Source organism: Eucyclogobius newberryi, unplaced genomic scaffold (assembly GCF_026437365.1).
Source record: "Eucyclogobius newberryi isolate DKJ021-1_F unplaced genomic scaffold, fEucNew1.0.hap1 SCAF_19, whole genome shotgun sequence".
Taxonomy (NCBI): domain Eukaryota; kingdom Metazoa; phylum Chordata; class Actinopteri; order Gobiiformes; family Gobiidae; genus Eucyclogobius; species Eucyclogobius newberryi.
In genome coordinates, this window is record NW_027315823.1 from 12,969,843 (window position 1) to 12,991,994 (window position 22,152).

Here is a 22,152-nt window from a genome sequence, read left to right on the forward strand (position 1 = left end):
ACATCATTGTTAAAAAATCGTCAGCTGAAATAGTTTATTGATTAGTTAAAATCTGTAATGAGTCATACAAGTGATTCATTCAATCGTTTACAGTTCAAATCTTATTGTAGTAAAGAAAATTGGCTAAATCTTCTGCATGAGTTTAAATAAAGAACTACTCACGAGAAATAGAAAAAACGATTGTTCCATCCATTATGTGTTGAACGATGAAGCGACATAGTATTTATCGTGCTGCAAACTAACCTTTAGAGCGCCACCATTTTTCATCATTCTGAAACCCATGGAAAGTAAACGTATTTGACTATAAAGTAGATTTAAAAATGTCAACCTTTTGCACGTAGACCAAATGATTATAAAGGTATAATCAAGCAGATACATTTTTCAAAAGATTTAAAGAAAATGTACGGCCCTTATTCTTACAACAATGCCAGCAAAATCATCAATCTAATCAACTCAAACTAGTTCAAACTAAAACATGAATTCAAGTTTTCGGTGTGTCTGAAATGCCGTGGCGAACCCGAGCGCTCCGAGCTGTGAAATTGACCCTTGCTTTGGGGTAGCGTGACCGTAACCGCAGCGCCGAACCCAACACTGCGTCTGTCAGCCCTTAAATAAATACTGCTGTGTGGATTTGTCACTATCAAAGGCTTTGTAATCCAGAGTATTTAGATTGGTGAGCCCGGGATTATCCTTTTGATCCCAGTAGGTTTAAATGGATCAGGTTTCAGCCATTGGCAAGTTACTGAGGGCAGCCAAAGCGTTTAACCATGGCGACACACACATGTTTATAGAGATGTGTTGATTTTAGAAGAATACTAGAACTTGAGGACAGAAGACAAGACCCAGAACGTTTTATTTGTGAGTGTGAATGTTCGTCTGTGTGTCTATGTCTCTGTGTTAACCCTGTAACGAGTTGGGATAACACGGCTCGTTATGGGATAGGTCTTAGTACCAGGTCTTAGAATTCATTACAAACACTGGATGTGGACTATGGTTACTTGGATAGATTCGAACAACTGCAACTCCTTATGAGGATAAGGAATAAAACGTGGATAATAGAGTTTGATATACCGTATTTTCCGGAGTATAAATCGCACAGGAGTTTAAGACGGGGGAAATTGATTGAACCTTCAGCTACATGACGCACAGACAGAACTGTGGTACGTGTCTGGTATGTTAACGTAACATATTAACAGTTATTGAGATAACTACAGCATAAAGAACATGCTAACAAGTTTACCAAAGCATCAGTATTACCCCAAATCACTAAATCCATTGAATTCTTCTTCCTCTGTGTCACTTCTAAACAACTCCACAAACTCCAGCGGTAAAGGAAGTACAGATTCTTCTTCTGCGTCGCTTAGAGCCTAGAGCGCCCTCTTAAGGGTTGTCAGTGTGAAAATAATCAACATGTGAAATGCAGTTGCCAGTGTGAAAATAACAAATAATATCACATGAGTCGCTCTGGCCCAAAACTATGAAAAAAGGTGTGACTTATAGTTCGGAAAATACGGTACCTCTATCAGGCTGTTTTAGTTGGAGACGGTAGTTTGTGTGGTCTGTGTGTTTAGTTGGAGACGGTAGTTTGTGTGGTCTGTGTGTTTAGTTGGAGAAGGCAGTTTGTGTGGTCTGTGTGTTTAGTTTGGAGAAGGCAGTTTGTGTGGTCTGTGTGTTTAGTTTGGAGAAGGTAGTTTGTGTGGTCTGTGTGTTTAGTTGGAGACGGTAGTTTGTGTGGTCTGTGTGTTTAGTTGGAGAAGGCAGTTTGTGTGGTCTGTGTGTTTAGTTTGGAGAAGGCAGTTTGTGTGGTCTGTGTGTTTAGTTTGGAGAAGGTAGTTTGTGTGGTCTGTGTGTTTAGTTGGAGAAGGTAGTTTGTGTGGTCTGTGTGTTTAGTTGGAGACGGTAGTTTGTGTGGTCTGTGTGTTTAGTTGGAGAAGGTAGTTTGTGTGGTCTGTGTGTTTAGTTGGAGAAGGTAGTTTGTGTGGTCTGTGTGTTTAGTTGGAGACGGTAGTTTGTGTGGTCTGTGTGTTTAGTTGGAGAAGGCAGTTTGTGTGGTCTGTGTGTTTAGTTGGAGAAGGTAGTTTGTGTGGTCTGTGTGTTTAGTTGGAGAAGGTAGTTTGTGTGGTCTGTGTGTTTAGTTGGAGAAGGTAGTTTGTGTGGTCTGTGTGTTTAGTTGGAGAAGGTAGTTTGTGTGGTCTGTGTTTAGTTGGAGAAGGTAGTTTGTGTGGTCTGTGTGTTTAGTTGGAGAAGGTAGTTTGTGTGGTCTGTGTTTAGTTGGAAAAGGTCGTTTTTGTGGTCTGTGTGTGATGACTATAGGAAGTGATGAGTTCCTATTCTGTCACTCATCAGAGCGGTGCCAGTAAAAGTCGGCACTGTTGCGCTCGTAATCAGTTTGTCCAGGTTTCCTCATTAAACTGCTGACCTACTGAAGGTTTGGAGCTTCAGGCTCATAGGGAGGCTTCATTAGTCATGTATGTAAGATGGTCCAACCTGTATTCCCAGCGTACCGTGCAAAATGCTATATTTAGATAGATTTTTTTTTTGACCTTACAAAAGATCTACGTTTAACTGTACAGTTTGCTTCATGTCAAGATACATTCACAGTCGTACGCTGACACTAGAGACACTGTGATTTAAACAACAAAAGTATGCAAAATTGAGTGTGTTGAGCTATTAACCGTGTTATAACATTTGTCTCATCAAAAACAGACCCAGAGTTGTCATTAGCTTCATTCAGTAAGTCCATTCCCTCTGAGCCTCAGAAAACACTCAAAATTTCCCAGATTTGTGACGTCATGGGTAGAGCTGTGGACGTCTCCTGTATTTAAAAAGCGCCATGTCGAATAATTTTATCGCTCTGGTGAACTTATTTTCATCCCAAGGGACGAATAACGCATTGAATAACGCATTGTGCAACGCATATGCGCTTACATTTTCAGTCCTCCATATACTTTACATACATTAAACAGACCATGTAGGGGGAACCCATATTGCCTTTTACATGTTGTTGTTGTTGTTGTTGTTGTTTTATGGCGGTTGGCATCCGAGTGTTGCATTACCGCCAGACTCTATTCTTTAGACTGTCGTATTCTTTAGTTAGAAGTTCTTCTTCCATTACTCCATGAGTTCAAAGCGCGTTAGAAGATCCTCTTGCTCCTCATCCTCGGCTCAGTCTCCAACACACCCCAACTCTATAAACGTTTACCCAACCCTGTGCTATAAGTAAGCAACCACAGCCTCACACAAACCCTGTGACTGGATTGCAAGAACGTTCCGCAGATTGAACTCCCGCCCATTATTCTGAAACCACAAGGCCAACCCGGTCCTTTCTCTTTCATAAGCCGCACAGCGAATCAGCACAGCGAATCAGCACGTGCTCGACAGTCTCTGGCACCTGACGGTGACCACACAGACTGGTTGGATGTTTGCCTATCCTACTCAGTGATCAATGGAGTCCAGTATGGCCAATCCTCATGCGAGCAAAGGCCCTTTCCTCCCCCGCGTTCCTGCCCATGGATCTGCAAGGACCGACACTACCATGTATGTGATAGAGATGCCGTCCAGTATCAGAATGGCTCTTGGCAGTAATTTTGGAGCCTTTTACATGTTGTTGTTGTTGTTGGTGTTTTATGGCGGTTGGCATCCGAGTGTTGCATTACCGCCAGACTTTATTCCTTAGACTGTTGTTGCTGTTGTTATTGTTTTATGGCAGTCGACAGCCGAGTGTCGCATTACCGCCAGACTTTATTCCCCAGACTTTGTCGTAGTCCTAAAAGTTGTTCTTCCAGTGCTTTGACCTCCAGTGCTTTGACAAAGCCCAAGAGGTCATGAGATGCCTTTGTCATTGTATCCTATAGAAGTTCTTCCTCCCCTCAGACTTTGTCGTAGTCCTTAAAAATTCTTATTCCATTGCTTTGGAAGTACAAAGCCCATGAGGTCATGGGACGTCTTTGTTGTTTCTCAGACTCTGTCGTAGTCCTTAAAAGTACTCCTTCCATGAGGTCATGATATGTCTTTGTGACTTGTCGTAGAATAGTTGTTGTTTCAGAGTCCGACCGGCTTTATTCCAGGGAGACTCTTCTTCATCTTCCTCTCCTTCTTTGACGTTTGGTGCTTCCACCGTACAGCTTTATTCTTTAGGCTTCATTCTTTAGGCTTTGATATTTCCACTGATGTCGCTACTTGGCAGCCGCGCATCCACAAGACTGGGCGAGGACATGTTGTTGTTGTTTTTGTTTTATGGCAGTTGGCATCCGAGTGTTGCATTACCGCCAGACTTGCCTCTGTGACCTGGCCACTGCTTATGCCGTTCTGCGTCATGGTGTGGCTTCATGTTAAATTTGACCTGCGCTTTGCATTCTGGGAGAGAAACATGCCCAGCAGTGTCATCACAACAAACATGGCGGCGCCCGTGTTGTTGGCGGCGCGCATGTTCCCCCCGCTCGCCTTCGCTACCAAAATAAAGGATAACGACGTACAAAAGGTCGATTGAAATATCTTAAAATCGGGAGATTTACTCTCTCGATCGGGTTGATAGAGACGTTTTCCGACATTGACTGTTGAAGCCTGACCCCCTCACTCGGAGTCAAAAAATGGCAACAATTTGGATCTTTTTTTCCCCCCTGAAAGTAAAAAAAATAAGAATTTACCTACCGACCGACCCACTTGAAAAATGTTGGATCTGGTTACAGCAAACAGACAATTTATTTGGGGTAGCCTCAGCATGTCGGGGGCAAGCTAGCTTTTCTTTATTTCACGTTAATTCCCTCTGCTGCCTGTAGATGCATACATCCAAATGAGGGAACATCTCACAATAATGTATGCTTTCAGTAGATACATTATTTTGAGAATTTTAAACACGAGATGCCGAAATAAAGATATTCAAGAGCATGTTTAAAGGCCAGTGACAATACAAATCAGGCATAATATGTATCCTTTAAGTTAGTCCTTTTTAAATCATTTTTCAGTGCAAAAATGCTCTAGCAATTGAGCTGCTACTGCAACTTAGATTCTATACATTTCTTAAATGGGTTATAGGTTATATATAGGTTCTGTTCAGTCCCCATGTAGTTGAACTGAGTCTTGGTTTGAACGCTCTGCTCCATGGACTTCTAAGCTCTTCCAACACAAACATTTGAAGTCATTATTACATGTTCCTTCTGTCGCTCATTGTTCCTATAAAGAGCGGGCCTTGCTTGACCACAGCGTTCAAGAACCTACATTATAATCTCTATTTAGTGCTATGAGATAAAGGGCTTGTTCCTGCCAGGCCAAAGAAAGGCATGTCAAATTATAACATGGAGGCAGTGATTGATGTCTCCACAGTGATATTTTAAGAGAGGTTGACCCTTAAGACTTTTAAACTTCGCATTCTTTCCGACTGTTCAAAAGTCTGAAGCTGTTTTACTGTATTTGAGTGTATTTTTAAACACTGGGGCTATTTTTGTCTCATCTAATTTGACAACCTGATCTGAAAGGACGAGCGCTGCATCAGGACTCTTATGTTACTCGTGTTGTTGTGATAGATTGTCATGGTAACCGGTTAGTAACACGACAGGACCGTTTGTAGATGTGAAACACATTTTAATTAGTGGTGCATCGATATGGAGGTTTTCCACATAATGCTTTTCCGGTTGTATTAGTGAACGCAGGGCTGCCGACCTCCAGAGAAAATAAGTTCTACACAGACTAAAAAAACGTTTCCCTTGTTCTAAACTTTAGGGAACGTTCGACCGGAAGTGTGATTACAACGGAAGTGTAAAAAATGGGTGGGGCGTAATAAGGTCAATTGGCTTTAATTGGATTATTCTTAGTAAATTCTAAATTCTTAGAGTAAAATTAGCCACTCTTTTCCATTTTCTGAATTCCCTGTTTTATTTAGATCATTTCTCAGAACCTCTCCAGTCCATCATTGTAGCTCTGCCTCCACCTGTATCAGCAGCAGCTCATCTCCTGTGTCTGATCACACACTCTGTGTCTGCTCTCCTTCTTTAAACCTCTCACTCTAAAGTTATTTGGATAACATGTCTAAACTGATAGAGAAAAAATATTCAGATGATGTTTAAAAAACATTGCATTTATCGCGGGTTGCGAGTGAATTCGTCGTGCTTGTATATATAATGATACGTTTTGATTAAACGTTTGTAGAGCTTTTAAAAGTCTGTGATTTTTCAAGTTTACAGTCTGGTCTTTTTGAATGTAGCAGCAGAAAGCCTCTGTCCAGGAGCTGTTGTTTTGTCCCTGTCTCTGAAGGGACAGCAGAGTTAACTCTTTCATTGCCAAGGCGGACACATATCGGTGCTTCTGGCTGACTCATAGATGTGATTCTGGGCTGATATATCGGCGCTTCCCTAATTTTAATGCAATTTGAAAGCTCTAAACTTGACATTTGTTTCTTCTAGTTGAAGAAAAGGCTTTTAGTCCATACAGTATATTAAAAAGAGACTGAATGATAATTTTCTTAAACGTAATCATGTTAAGTACATTTTAGTGAAAAGTAGTCTGATCTGTCATTTGCACTTTTAAGACAATCTTTTTCACATACATTTCTGTCTTTGTGCCCACAGGCAGTTGAAGAAGCTGAGTGAGGAGAGTTTGACCAAACCGCCGGAGCAAGTGTTCGACGTCCTGGAGAAGCTGGGAGAGGGGTGAGACACTGAATTATACTGATCCTTTAAACTACACACATTCTGCTCATTCTGTGAATCAATTTCATAAGAGGTTTTTCACCAAACATTTAAGAGGAACACAAAAAAATCCTTTGATTCTTTGCTGATTTGCTTACATTTTCTAAGTGAACATGAATGAACAAAGTGTTGTTGTTAAACTCACTACAAACCAGATTAGCCAAGAATTGTACTCAAGCAAGAGTACTGATACATCAAAATAAGGTTTATTGCCATTGTCAATTCACAAACATAGGAACTTGTCCTGGTGATTCGATGCAACACAAACAACCAAACATTGAACAATAAAAATAATATTACTCAAGAGGAAGTACAACGTAGGAGTCCAACAAAATGACTCAAGTCAACTCAATTAAAAAAGTATTAGGGAAAACCACTTCTTAAGTAAGAGTAAAAAAGTCCCCTGGCTCACGTCATATTCTAAATCCCTTTGAACTGAGTTTTTCACATCAATCTGGAAGTGCTCTCACTGATGACAGTCTGGATGTTCAAATACTTCACTCTGATTGGTCAATGTGTCGCATCGGTGGAACAAGCCAGGAAATCAAACCTTTGTTGAATCCAATTGAGAGAAAATCACACACATTTTCCCCTCCACACAAAGTGCTTCCTCTGCACGTTAAAAAAAAGTCCTTGTTTCTGCTAAAATATGCAGAAGTACTTCTGCCTGCGTTGCCGTGTTTGTTTTGGTTCATTTGATCTGCCCAAACCACAAAGCTGCTCTGTAATTTGTCCAAACCGGTGTTAGGTCAGGCCCAATCAAAACAGCCGGAGCCGGATGATTCTCCAGAGTTTGTCAACTCACAACAATCATGAGAAGTCTACTTGCTGCAAGATTAGTTCAAAAGTAAAAAAGTGTGAGCTGTAAGAGTAAATGTCTGTATGTAACATCTGGTTTATAATTTGAAGTGATGCTCACAAATGCTCAAACCATGGCATTTTGTATTGTCAACACTCAATGTTTTGCCTGGTAACGTTACATAAAGAGTACCTAGCTTCCACTTTAGAGGGCAGACACCGGAGACTGAACGCACATTTACACTGAGTATGTATGTGTAAATGGAAATATATGTGTCAACCAAGTAGGAATAAAACTAAGTTGTCTGTAAACTACAACCCACCTCTGCTATAAACGTTTTTCCCCCTTTCATTTTCTTTTGCTCTATGCATGAACAGTTTTCATGTTTTGCTCTGTCATGACAAAAACACACCAGTATTTAGGGCCCTGTCTAGTCCGTCCAGTGTGTGCCCCGCCCTCGTCTGTGCCGCTCATCTACATAAACTCGTAACCTCTTCATTTCCTGTTTCTCAATGCACTTCCTGTTCTGACACCAGATTGACTTCACATTCTATTTTCAACTGCAGCTGAGCCCACGTCCGTCCCACTGGCCTTAAAACGGTTTATTTGTTTAGAATCTGGTCAAACATTCTCTTTGATGCAATTAAAATTGAAAATGGAAAAGAAAATGAAAAACAATTGTACAATTTATTTTTTTTAACTTTTCTTTTCTTTTTTTTATTAACTGCAATACAAATATTACAAAACTAACATAATAATACAGTCACAAACAAACAAACAAAAAAGTATACCCCACCCTCCACCTCACATTTACACACACAAACTAAAACGAACTAAACTGCGAGAGAAAAAATAAGAGAAGAAAAATAAAAGAGAGAAAAAGAAAAAGAAATATCTGAAAAACAACACCAGTATTTCAATGTTGTTGAATGTAGCAGCAGAAAGCCTCTGGTCATATATTTACGTTCCAAAATTATTATTATTTAAATTGTATGTTTATGCAAGTGTATGTTTTTAATCTTCACATAATTATACATAAGCTCTTTCTGTTGATTAAGAAATGAGTAACCTGTGACTAGTTGAGGTAGGTTCTAATAGAGACACATGAATAAATAAAGTGTTACTATGAATTCTGTGCACATTGTCGTTGAAGTAGTAGCACTTGTGTGTATTTTGGGCAGATACCTTTGCTCTGTATTCTTTTATCGCGGTACTTGTTTAATACTGGTGCATGCCGCCATCACCCGTGGTTACGTGTGTCTTGTGTGTGTTTGCAGGTCGTATGGCTGCGTGCACAAAGCCCATTATAAAGAGACGGGCGAGATCGTTGCCATCAAACAGGTTCCCGTGGAGTCGGACCTTCAGGAGATCATCAAGGAGATCTCAATCATGCAGCAGTGCAACAGGTACTTTTAAGATCTTATATTAGCTAAACTGTACTGATTTATCAATACTGACTGAGCTGTCGAAACGTTTGGGTCTCTTAAATGAAATAACAGCTTTGTATTGTTAGATTTTATTCCTTTTTTTGGGAAATGCTTTGTTTGTCTGCACATTTATTCACTTTTAGATCAGTTGAAGCAGACGTAATGGGTCTCTGTATGCCAGCGTTAAACTCTTCATACCGTATTTTCGGACTATAAATAACACCGGAGTAAAATGCCAAAAATGCATAATAGAGAAGAAAAAACATATATAAGTCACTGAAGTATGAAATAAGGTTGCAAGTGTGAAAATAACAAATAATATCACATATAAGTCACTCCGGAGTATAAGTATATGAGTATAAGTACAAGTCACACCCCGGGCCAAAACTATGAAAGAAGGTGCGACTTATAGTCCCGAAAAATACGGTAGTAGAGCTGCAACTAACGTGACTATAAAAAACAATCCAGTTCCGTACAGAGGCGAAAATACTTTTTACAACAAAGACGGTGGCATTAATACGTCAAAATGTAAAAGAATAAACTATTTCTAAATTTCTAGAAGCCTTCAGTCACCGTATTTCGACATTTATTTATATGTATTTAAGTCTCAACGCACATAGAAATAATGGTTTGACTAGTCGACTGCTAAAATAATGGTTAGTTCCTGTCTTAAAGTAAAGGAGTTTCAATAGATTTAGAAACGCAAAACATGTAGCATTACTTGCTATTGGATCAAAGCAGAAATCGCCTTTGTCGCCCATCAATTGTAAACCGATTTTCTATTTCAAAACTAAATGTTCCTAAAGCCCTCGTCAGACAGCTTCAGTTTTACCAATTTAAATGACCCCGACATCCGTGTTTTTTAGAGAGAGAGTGTTTTACAGACTTTTATATGTAAATGGCGGACTGATAAACACAGTGAAAAATGACAAGAACCTTTTCATTCATCCATGTTCGAAATGCCCGTTAAACAGAAAGAAGCACCATATTTGACTTTAGATGCTCAAGTAATTATGTTCACAATCAAGACTGCTGTTTTTTTTGCAAATATATTGTGTGTGGTTTTTTGATCTGACAGACATTTCTCATCTGTGCGCGGGGTTTTCCATCGTCGCCCACCTTTTTTTATAGCCACAGTCGTAGAAATAAACAAATGAAGGGAAATTTCTGCTCACACGACCACTCGGCGAATGTTTACGCGTGGAATGGCCGACGCCCACCCACGTTTATCAGTAAAGATTTTTTTTCGCGGCTAAAGGCATCAGATCTGATCCAACCTTGAGCAAGCACTTGAAAGAAGGGTGTAAAGAACAAATGTATTGAACTGTAGCACATAAAGTTCTAGTTACAAATGAAACATGAAAAAAGTAATTAAATGTCAAGTCAGTCAGCAATATTTAAAGCAACATTTAAAGCAACAATATGTAATTTATATCTGCTATCAATCATTTATTTAAGCGGCCACATTTTACAAGATGCGCCAAAGGAGAACTTATTTTCTTTTTAAATTGAAAACTTGTAATTAGTGATGTCAAGATTATTATTGGGTTAATTGAAAATCGTGATTATTCAGGTCACAATATAATCGTGAGAAGCAAAAAATAATAATCGTGGCCGTTTTAGAGGCTAAATCAAGTATTTGCTGTTCAATATACAGCACAAACAATAACTTTTTTTTTTAATCTGGTGGTTTTTGTTCACATTTAACTTTATTTTGCGTTTCAGAAAGTTACATTTTGTAAAGCTGGTCTCAAACCTGAGGAATTGTGAGATGTTAGACCACAAAAATGAGAGAAAATGAAAGATTTTACTGTTTACTGTCTCAGTATTTATGAATAATCTTTAAATTGTGTTGTTTTTTCTCACAATATTCATAACTAAAATATTATATCACGACATCCCTAGTTGTAATATTATCTGCTTATTTTGATTTTAACACTCAACATAATTTACATGTATTTCTTAGTTTCTGTTCCCATTTGATGCACGTTCACTTCTAGGGACTGTGGCGGGTTCTTAAAAGACCAGGAACAGTAGCTCTAAACGGACACTAACTAAAATGATGAATAAATGTGAATAATTGTGTTTTTATTATTTATTTTTTTGGTAATCACAGTGTATGAAGTGCAAGGACAAGAATGATCCTTATCTTTTATTTATCTGACCACCTGTTGTAGCCTTCCTTCTTGCATTGTTGTAATTAAAGAAAATAAATAGAAATACTTATGTACTTCATGCACGAGCTACAGTGTGAATGAACTGCGTCCTCTCTTTCATCCCCTCCGTGCCCTGTTCTAGTCTGACTTGTGTTTCTTGTATCTGCAGTCCACACGTGGTCCGGTACTACGGCAGCTACTTCAAAAACAGAGAGTTGTGGATCGTCATGGAGTACTGTGGAGCAGGATCAGTGTCTGACATCATCCGAATACGCAACAAGACGGTAACGGCCCACATGATGCATATAGTTCTAATATTAAATACTACCAATGACCAGTTAATTCTAGCCTTTCATTCACTATGTTTAATGTTTTATTCAATCAAGCCAGCTTTGGAAAGAAAATCAGTGAACAAGTTATGTTTCAGACACTGAGGAGAGAGACATAGGTGAGGATAGGGACATAGGTGAGGATAGGGACATAGGTGTGGATGAGGATAGGGACATAGGTGTGGATGAGGATAGGGACATAGGTGTGGATGAGGATAGGGACATAGGTGTGGATGATGATAGGGACATAGATGAGGATGAGGATAGGCACATAGGAGAGGATAGGGACATGGGAGAGGATGAGGATAGGGTCAGAAGAAGATCTGAAGATATAGGGACATAGGTGAAGATATAGGGACATAGGTGAGGATATAGGGACATAGGTGAGGATATAGGGACATAGGTGAGGATATAGGGACATAGGTGAGGATATAGGGACATAGGTGAGGATATAGTGACAGGTGAGGATATAGTGACATAGGTGAGGATATAGCGACATAGGTGAGGATATAGCGACATAGGTGAGGATATAGCGACATAGGTGAGGATATAGCGACATAGGTGAGGATATAGCGACATAGGTGAGGATATAGCGACATAGGTGAGGATATAGCGACATAGGTGAGGATATAGTGACAGGTGAGGATATAGCGACATAGGTGAGAACTTAGTGACATAGGTGAGAATATAGTGACATAGGTGAGGATATAGTGACATAGGTGAGGATATAGTGACATAGGTGAGGATATAGTGACATAGGTGAGGATATAGTGACATAGGTGAGGATATAGCGACATAGGTGAGGATATAGTGACAGGTGAGGATATAGCGACATAGGTGAGAATATAGTGACATAGGTGAGGATATAGGGACATAGGTGAGGATATAGTGACATAGGTGAGGATATAGGGACATAGGTGAGGATATAGGGACATAGGTGAGGATATAGTGACATAGGCGAGGATATAGTGACATATCAAATCAAATCAATTTATTTTTGTAAGGCCCAAAATCACAACAACAGTTGCCTCTGAGGGCCACAGGGAGAAATGAATCAACAATGTCTGTGGTGGCGATGGAGTCAGACAATGTCTGTGGTGGCGATGAAGTCAGACAATGTCTGTGGTGGCGAGGGACGATGTCCCAGGGTCCTCTGTCCTTAGACTCTCCTTCTCGGCCAGGAAAAACTACAAAAAAAACCTCTTTGGGAAAAAAGCGTAGAAACCTGGAGGAGTTCCAGTGAAGGAGAGATCCGACTCTCACAGACGGACACAAGGAGACTGGAGCTGGACCCACTCTTCAGGCAGAAGAGGGACCGTCTGAGTCGAGCTGGACCCACTCTTCAGGCAGATGAGGGACCGTCTGAGTCGAGCTGGACCCACTCTTCAGGCAGAAGAGGGACCGTCTGAGTCGAGCTGGACCCACTCTTCAGGCAGAAGAGGGACCGTCTGAGTCGAGCTGGACCCACTCTTCAGGCAGAAGAGGGACCGTCGGAGGCGAGCTGGACCCACTCTTCAGGCAGAAGAGGGACCGACTGAGGCGAACTGGAGCCACTCTTCAGGCAGATGAGGGACCGTCCACACAGGGCAGGGACCACTTCACCAGGGGAGGGGCATCTGGGTCCACAGGTCCTCAGGAGTGAGAGAAAGAAAAGAAGGCGGTGAACAGTTTGCAAGTGGAATCAAAAAATAAATATTGTTTGATAGCATAAGTAGTCAGAAGAAGAAGAGGATAGTGCTCAAGCTGTCATACTTCCCCCAGCACAGTTACTCCTAGGGCAGCGTAGCTGAAGCTGTGGGTTTATCTTTCTGTTCCTAACTACTCTGACCATAAGCGATTTCGAAGAGGAACGTTTTAAGCCTGGACTTAAATGAAGAGACTGTGTCAGCATATTTAACATGGGTCGGGAGCTGATTCCATAACACAGGAGCTTGGTAGCTAAACGCTCTACCTCCTACAGTACTTTTAGAGACTCTTGGCACCACCAGAAGGCCGGCATTCTGAGAGCGAAGAGCTCTGTTTGGATGATATGGTTCTATAGCATCTTTGAGGTAGGATGGGGCCATGTCATTTATGGCTTTGTAGGTCAAGAGTAGAACACCTATATCCTCACCACATAGGTGAGGATATAGTGACATAGGTGAGGATATAGTGACATAGGTGAGGATATAGTGACATAGGTGAGGATATAGTGACATAGGTGAGGATATAGTGACAGGTGAGGATATAGTGACAGGTGAGGATATAGGGACCGAAATGTGGATAGGGACATAGGTGAGAATAGTCCAGTGTGAACACAAATCAGATCAGAGCACTGTTGCAGGTTCTCTCCTGAAGCCCAGTGTGGTCACGCCCTGAGACTGCAACATTAAAATAATCCAGGCTTCTGCCATCAGTTGATATTTGTAAATCCTTTCCATAGCATGTCTTGACGTGCTGGTGTCACTTGTGTGTGCAGCTGACAGAGGAGGAGATTGCCTCCATCTTGCAGTCCACTCTGAAGGGGCTGGAGTACCTGCACTTCATGAGGAAGATCCACAGAGACATCAAAGCGGGGAACATCCTCCTCAACACAGAAGGACAGGCCAAACTCGCCGACTTTGGGGTTGCTGGTCAACTCACTGTAAGAGCTGCACTGTATTTGTTTCTTATTTTATGGACTGATCTGCTTATCTACTGCTTATTAGGCTCTTTAGTTTAGTTTTGGCAGGAAGACATCATCTGCATTTCTAAACAACCATCGCTTTAGGTTGAATGCCCAGTGTAGTATGAAAAGGATGAAAAAAATATTAGTTTACATTAAAAATGACAACAAAAAAATATGTAAATAACACTTAACTTAATAATACTAAACAGATATATGTTGTATATGTTATCATTAAAAAAAACTATCCAATATCTACCGTATTTTCCGGACCTTAAGTCGCACCGGAGTATAAGTCGCACCAGCCAAAAAATGCATAATAGAGAAGAAAAAAAACATATAAGTCACACTGGAGTATGAAATGCGGTTGCAAGTGTGAAAATAGCAAATAATATCACATATAAGTCACTCCGGAGTATAAGTACAAATAAGTATAAATATAAGTATAAGTCACATCCCGGCCAAAACTATGAAAAAAGTTGTGATTTGTAGTCCGGAAAATACGGTAACCTTTTTTGTTTAGCTGTTGCGTTTTTAAAATTCTTCTCTTCTCCGCAGGACACGATGGCGAAGAGAAACACGGTGATCGGCACGCCGTTCTGGATGGCTCCCGAGGTCATTCAGGAGATCGGGTACAACTGCGTGGCCGACATCTGGTCCCTGGGCATCACCGCGATAGAGATGGCAGAGGGCAAACCTCCGTATGCGGATATACACCCCATGAGAGTGAGTCGGATCGGTTTCACTTGTTTGTCAGGTTCAGTCGGGTTCAGTCGCCTCATGCACCAAATGTTGTTTTCTGTTTGTTCTTTAAGCACCAAGGTGGTCACTAACGAGTAACTGTACATTTTTTTGAACCAAATAAAAGTTGACATAAAAATGCATTATAGATGAAAATTGGAAACACTTTTTTCTATTTTGCCGTTTTTATTTAATACTCGTCTTTTTTCATGTGTTTTATGTTGAGTTCGCATTTATTTGGTTCTAAGTCCTGATGTAGACTCTGTTTGGTCCTATTCTAGTCTTTGTGGTTTAGTTCAGGTTTAGTCCCAATTTAGTCCAATTTCAACCAAATGTTGCCCCAATTAGCCACACTTTTTACAAACCACACAAATACATTCATTTAATTTGTGACTTTTTCTTCAACTCAAGGTAGATTTGTGGGTCTTGCTATACATTTTAAAAGTGAAATATCGGTATTGGCAAATAACAGTTATTGGCCACAGCAGCAAGCCAGATATCAGATTACTGTATCGGCTCAAATAATCCATATGGGACCATGCCTGATTTTAATAGTTGACCAGTCACATATGTCACAATGACTTGAATGCAACGTTTCCCAGTACATGTATCATAAAGGTTGTTAAGTTCAATGTGGGAATGATCCGGGATGAACACCTGGCAGTGTTGTTAAGCATGACGTTTGTGATTTTCTCCAGGCGATCTTCATGATCCCCACAAACCCTCCTCCAACGTTCAGGAACCCAGATCTGTGGTCCTCGTCGTTCCAGGACTTTGTGAAGCAATGTTTGGTCAAAAACCCGGAGCACAGAGCCACAGCCACACAACAGTTACAGGTACTTTTACAACTGACCAATCGAGAATCAAGACTTTGCTTTAGGTATCGTTATGGTTACCTTGTTAATTGTTGTCTAATATATGACTTCAAACCAAATTGTGACTGCAGTGTGGAGAAAGCGGGGCTAATAAATTATACATATAACGTTACACAGTGAATTAATCTCTATTTATAAGTATGGGAATCCTTCTTGATTTTTTAATTTGCTGCATATTTAGAACACTGAACAGTCTCGGCTCATCAAACCAACTTTAACATTTCACAATTACATTACAAGTGAACATAAAATGCAGTTTAACAGTATCGTTTTATATATTAAGGTGTAAAAAATACAGACCTATCTGACCCCTTGTTTTTTTGTCACCCATTAATGTAAAATAATAGTATCAAAAGTGCATTTTATGTCTACTTGTGTTGTCTTTGTAGAATATTAAAATTAGTTCGATGATCTGAAATGTGATAAATAAATGTAGAAATCAGGAAGAGTTCACATGTACTTTTAAACTTTTACTGCTACTTTTAGAACTTTTAGAACTAGTGCGGCGTCTAAAAACATCAATAATTTGTCTTTTTCCATCAGCATCCATTCATAAAGTCGGCCAAACCCAGCTCAATACTGAGAGCTCTGATCACAGACGCCATGGAGATCAAACTGAAGAAAGAAGAAGAGGCGGAGCAGAGGGAGCAGGACGACGAGGACAACTCGGTAAGATCATAAAACGAGAAACTGCCCGCTATCGTATCAATAAGTTAACCATTAAATGTATTTTCTCTTGCGGTTAGAAGTGGGAGATGTATTGATAATATCGCAATTGTTGTTACTGGATATCGTGAGGCATAGTTTGGATTATTGTGTTGGCGCTCACGTGTCCTCGCCATAGGGTAGTTTAACTTCCTTTTCTTTCAGACGATCCGCCACTGAATCTGCGTTTTGGTCTTCCCACACAGAAGGAGCCGCACTCACGTTCAAGCCTATATCGCAGTTGTTGTTTTTTAATTAAATTTGACTGTCGAATATGCCATCTAGATTTAAAACTACTAAAAATGACCTCAAATGGAGACAGAAATATACAATTACCGTATTTTCCGGAGTGTAAGTCACACCGGAGTATAAGTTGCACCAGCCAAGAAATGCATAGATAAGAAAAAAACATATATAAGTTGCACTGGAGTATGAAATGCGGTTGCAAGTGTGAAAATAACAAATAATATCACATATAAGTCGCTCCGGAGTATAAATACAAGGATAAAAAAACTATGAAAAAAATGTGCGATTTATAGTCCGGAAAATACGTTATCTATGCACATTTTATGGTCCGTTCTTGTTTTATGTGATACCTAAGCCTAAACGGAGACATTTAAAGGCACATTTTAGCATATTTCTGATGCATTTGGTATTATATAACGCCTGCATGTGTTTGGGGCCATAACAGTTGGTAGTTGTGATATAACGGGAAGGTTGACTGCTCAATCCAAGTGTATGCTGCTGTTGTGTCCTTTTTGTGGTGTCGTTTTGTTTTGATGTTATTTCTGCTTTGTCTGAGGCAAAAAAAAAACCTGTTCCCTCAACACTATCTGGACTCTGGATGCTAACGTTTGTTCGATTGCAAAATGAGTTGAGGATTATCTATCTCAATGACCGATTAGTTGCGATTAATCGATTAACGTGTTTCAGCCCTAGTTGGAATTTGTGGATACAGATGCAGTTAAGCCGCAGCAAACATTGTAGCCCCACAGCAAACATTTACCGCGTGATTATACATTCGTAGTCACATTTCCAAGCCCTAAATGAACATAATTTACATTCAAGCCTTCTGCAAACTAGAGGATTTTTTGTCAGATTTCCAGGAGTTTGGGAGGCGTGGCTTGAGCAGTGTTAGATTTAAGCAATTATTTGTCTGTAGGGTCAGTGTGATTCTGTTATGGCTATATGTTTCCCAAACTATTTGTCTCCCGAACCTCCACTTTACGCCAGCCAATCAGAGAAGCCGGACAGTGCTGCTAGTGACGACTCTTAAATCAAAACTAAGTGATTTTGGCGCTTTTCTTTTTTCCATTATCATAATAAGACAGTATCAGCACAAATAAAAACATTTACCTTGGCAAATATAATATAATATAGTTGTATGGAGTTGCAAGGCTGGTGTTTATCTGACCAGAGACAGCAGGGGGCGACTGCGAACACTTCAAACGCTCCAAAAATACATATACATTTAACCATCACAGGGACTTTACTAATAAGGAAAAAGTGTTACTTAGTTCATTAGTTAAACTTTACTAGCACGAACAAAACCAACAGAGCAAACTTTCATTGTTTATCAGTGCTACGGCCCTCCTGTGGCCTTTATAAGCAGCTTTAAGTTTCTTCTTTTGGTTTTATTTTGGATCTAAATAAGAGCGCACTGAAAGGGGGCCCTCGTCTTGTGTATTTGTTTTCATTACAGCCCGTTCCATCATGTGATACTTGTTGCTTGTAACAAATATTTCCCAAAATGGTGTGTGAGACTGTGGTCTGCCAACTTTGTGTCGTGTCTCAAAATCGCAGACAATTTTAAAATCCTCTCGTGTGCAGCCGGCTTAAGATGAATTCCATTTTTGTGTTGTTTTTTTTTAAGGACGAAGATGAGGTGGACAGCATGGGCACCATGGTCCGAGCAGGAACGGGAGATACAGGAACCATCATATCCACGGGCTCTCTCAGTGGAACTATGATAGAGCACGACGACACGGGGACTATGCTGCTGGGGACTATGGTCATCAACGAGGACGAGGACGAGGAGGTGGACGGAGGCACCATGAAAAGTAAGCCACGCCCGCTGTACTCTGCTGAATGTACAATGATCAGGGTAAAACATGATGTCCACGTGACTTGGTTTTTGTTTTGAAGAGTTGTTTTTCACGGCAATCGATTTGACTGATGTGACAAAACAACATTTGTTCAATCCCAAGTAGAGCTCGAGTTGACTATAAAAAAGCAATCATATTTCAATCATCATAATCTGGACTGTACAGACTCTTTTATCACAAAGACCGTGACATTATTAAATCTAAATTGATTGCTTTTTAAATTGCATGAGGAACAATAGATGCGGAAGATAAAAATACAATGAATACAGTTCAACATTTAACAAAGTCACTTCCCCTATTTTTATTTTTACTGTAAACTGGGTGTAAACATGAAACTTTTTAGGGCTAAACCCAATTGAAATCTCCAAACGAATGAATAAACTGGGCAAAACATGATGTACATGTTTTAATTTGCCTCTTTTTTACCACTAGAGGGCGGAGTATGACCATCAGTATTGTTTGTTTTTGCCTGAACATTGACCAAGTTTGTGTGCTCTACAGAGGTGATTTTATTTTAGCTTTTCTTTCTGTTCGTGCAAATTAGTTTATGCTTGATTCTATTTCCATGCACCATCTTTTTTTGTCAGAGCTACTAGTTTAGACATGGTGTTAAAGTAATCTGAGCCTGGTAATGGTGAGCTAATCCTGTGACGAGCTGCTATTTTGGTGAAATGGTCATAGTGTGATTCAGCGTTTGAATGCAGCCTTACGCTCCATCAAAGACACTTTTCCTCACCCACTCTTATAATAATTAACATTTGTTCATTTAATTGCAATATGGCAGATCAACAACTCTTCTACATTATTTTTCTCTAGTATTAGTGACATGTCTTTTATTAACAGAGGTTGTGCAATGTTTTGTATGCTTCTTTTTTAGATTTTCAATAATTTTGTTCCATTTCCGTTTCATTTTCTGTGGATAATTTACTCTAAGAAAAAAACATAGACATTCCTTCAAACATAACATTTCAGGGCTTTTACAGTGGCAACAATTCCACAACAGCCACAATTCCTGCGCATTCAACTGGAATTTCCACCTTCTTTATTAACCTTTTATTTCCTTTTATGACTTATTTTTTCACAATCGGGGTATGGTTCTGGTTTAGGTGTAGGAACAGTTGATTTGGTTAAGTTTGGTTAAGTTTGGGGTTTTGGGACAGGTTTGGTAACCTTGTCCGTCATGCTCCGAGTCGGTGAGGTGGATTGAAGTCTAAGACTGTTTTAATTTCTCTAAACGGCAGAAAATATACTACCTGCATGACTTGTGATCAAATTAAATCGATGTCTGTGTTTTGTTGTTGTTTTTCCCCCCCAGTTGTTTTAGTAATTCTGTATGAAAACCAGCTAATCGTTTAGTTTAATCCACTACTTGACTGAAGCTCGGCTCAAAAGCAGAGAATGGATTTCCCGGATACGTTGCCTCACCTTAAGTTATAAATGTGTAATAAAATGCATTCTTGCCTTAAATATGGGGTTCAGGCGACTGGTAACTCTGATATTTCCCACCCCAGCTTAACATAATGCTCTGGAACACCTATCAAACCGGTCGCTCTCACGTGCAAACTGAAAAACGGTCGAGGTACAGCAATGGCGACGACACAAAAAGCGGATCTGAGCGGTTGACGCGGAAACGATGTCAACATTTGTTACAGTTTTATCTCACAGTTCTATTATCTAACATGTGAGAGTCGTTCGTTTTGCATTTATTTTGGCATTCGATTGTTTGCATTTGAGTTCATTCAGACGTTCTGAAGTTGGAACTCGTCACGTTCAATTGGGAAATGACCTCATAGTGTCTGGAACGCATCACTAGTTTAGCAGTTCATTTGTCAGTCTTTTTAAAATGCGCTCTCTGAACTAGTGTTGTCTTAGTACAAAGGAATATACTTGAATCCTGACACTGATGTTGATACCACAATGACAGTTAAAACAGGCTCTTTTTAATGTTTTAGACGTACATTTTCAACACAAATCTTTCTTTATTAAACCCTGTGTTCTGTTACTAGTTCTGAGAAAGCTCAAGATTGTTCTAAAGGTGTTCGCGAAATGTCCAATTTTGAATTTGATTGTTTTGATACTTGCTCAAATGAATACTAGTTTTGATTATTAATTAGCGTCTGATTTTGTTTTATATATTCGACATCCTTTTTCTCTGAACAGATCTAATACCATCATTATTTTTTATTGTTTTTAACTTATTAATTCCTTTTATTTAAAACTCTAAACGGTAACAAGAGAACAACAATAACAACAACAACAACAACAACAACAGTAAGAACAAAAACAGCAGAACACAGACCAGAATAGAGGGACAACAGTCTAGAAACTTCTGTCTGCCTGCATGTACGTGTGTGCTTTCAAACAGAGTAAAAATGTGTTGTATTATTATTATCCCATGGTCATCATATATTGTCATACATGAAGTCATTGTTAAATCGCGATCATCATATACCACTGCACATTGTCCCTGTATTGTGCGATTATACCTATGTGAGACTCTGCCTCGTCTCTAGTCCATCTGTGCACCTCGTAATAGAACGAGACTGTTGCCGTGTTGAAGGCTTTGTGCAGAGTGGGAGTGGAGAGCGTCGGATGCGTCTGGAGCCCGTTCTCAGAGCCGGACAAGCCCCCTTCAGTTCAGTCTGTAGCGGTGTGTAATGTGTTTGTTTCGCTCGCACACACCAACCGGGCTCCTTAAGAGACGATCATGATTTCCCTTCCCAAAGCGAGACCAAAAGGACACAAAGCGGAGTGAGCAAACTGAATGAACAAACTTTACGCTTTGGGCCTGTGTCTTCAAACTAAACTCTGTAACGTTTAGGGCTGCAAGATATCACAGTCAAAACTGAACTTGCAATTTGAACGGACTGCAATTATTTAGATAAATGAATGTCGTTTTGCAGTTCATATTTCAGTCCTATATGCACGTAAATATAAACTTTGAACAGAAACGTATGGCAAATATAATATCAATGCCTGTCTGGAAACTATAGCCGCAATAAATGACTAACTGTAATTCAGATATTCAAACTGTCTGCTCAAGATTGATCAGAAATCATAAGAAAAGCTTTTTTGCCATCGTCTGTGAATAAAATTCCCAAATTAGGAATGTGCTTCAGGGATATGGAGCAGTGTGAAACAATGCATATTAATAGTCAAATATAATAAATAATAAATGGGATCAAACATAAAAGCATGCATAAAATAAGTTATTAGACCTAAAATAAACGATTGATTGAACATGGATACAAAATATACAACGGGTCAGTAATAAACTCTCTGCCACTTTTATATATAATATGTATATCATTATATTATAACATAAAGATTATAATTGGTATTTTTCACAAATTACCTGTTTACTATATTTTATATTTAACAATGGGTTTAAAATAAATTGAAACGTTTTATTGCTCTTTTAAAAGTTGAGGTAGAATATAAAGCAGAATTCAGCTTTTGTTCTGATCAGACTCTGACTTTCCTCTGCACAAAACACTGAATGCAGTGATTATCAAAATATACATTATAGTATAATATTGATATTTTTCTACACTGGCATATTTATCCATATGCAATGTTAAAAATTACAACAATTTTCAGTATCAGCTGTTGCCAAGAGTCTTGGATTTCACAAAAACATAATTATCGCATCCATGAGTATTGGATATCAATCTTACATTTTAATTTC

General features: G+C 39.5%; 1 protein-coding gene across 1 annotated transcript in view; it reads left to right on the forward strand.

Moving 5' to 3' along the window:
- LOC140365379 (serine/threonine-protein kinase 4-like) overlaps positions 1-22,152 on the forward strand; it is a 51,580-nt gene that overhangs the window by 1,558 nt on the left and 27,870 nt on the right. The window contains exons 2-9 of the mRNA XM_072451766.1: positions 6,564-6,644; positions 8,760-8,888; positions 11,235-11,349; positions 13,853-14,017; positions 14,597-14,764; positions 15,478-15,615; positions 16,198-16,323; positions 18,233-18,419. Coding sequence (XP_072307867.1) covers positions 6,564-6,644; positions 8,760-8,888; positions 11,235-11,349; positions 13,853-14,017; positions 14,597-14,764; positions 15,478-15,615; positions 16,198-16,323; positions 18,233-18,419 — 1,109 coding nt within the window. The remainder of the gene's footprint in view (positions 1-6,563; positions 6,645-8,759; positions 8,889-11,234; positions 11,350-13,852; positions 14,018-14,596; positions 14,765-15,477; positions 15,616-16,197; positions 16,324-18,232; positions 18,420-22,152) is intronic.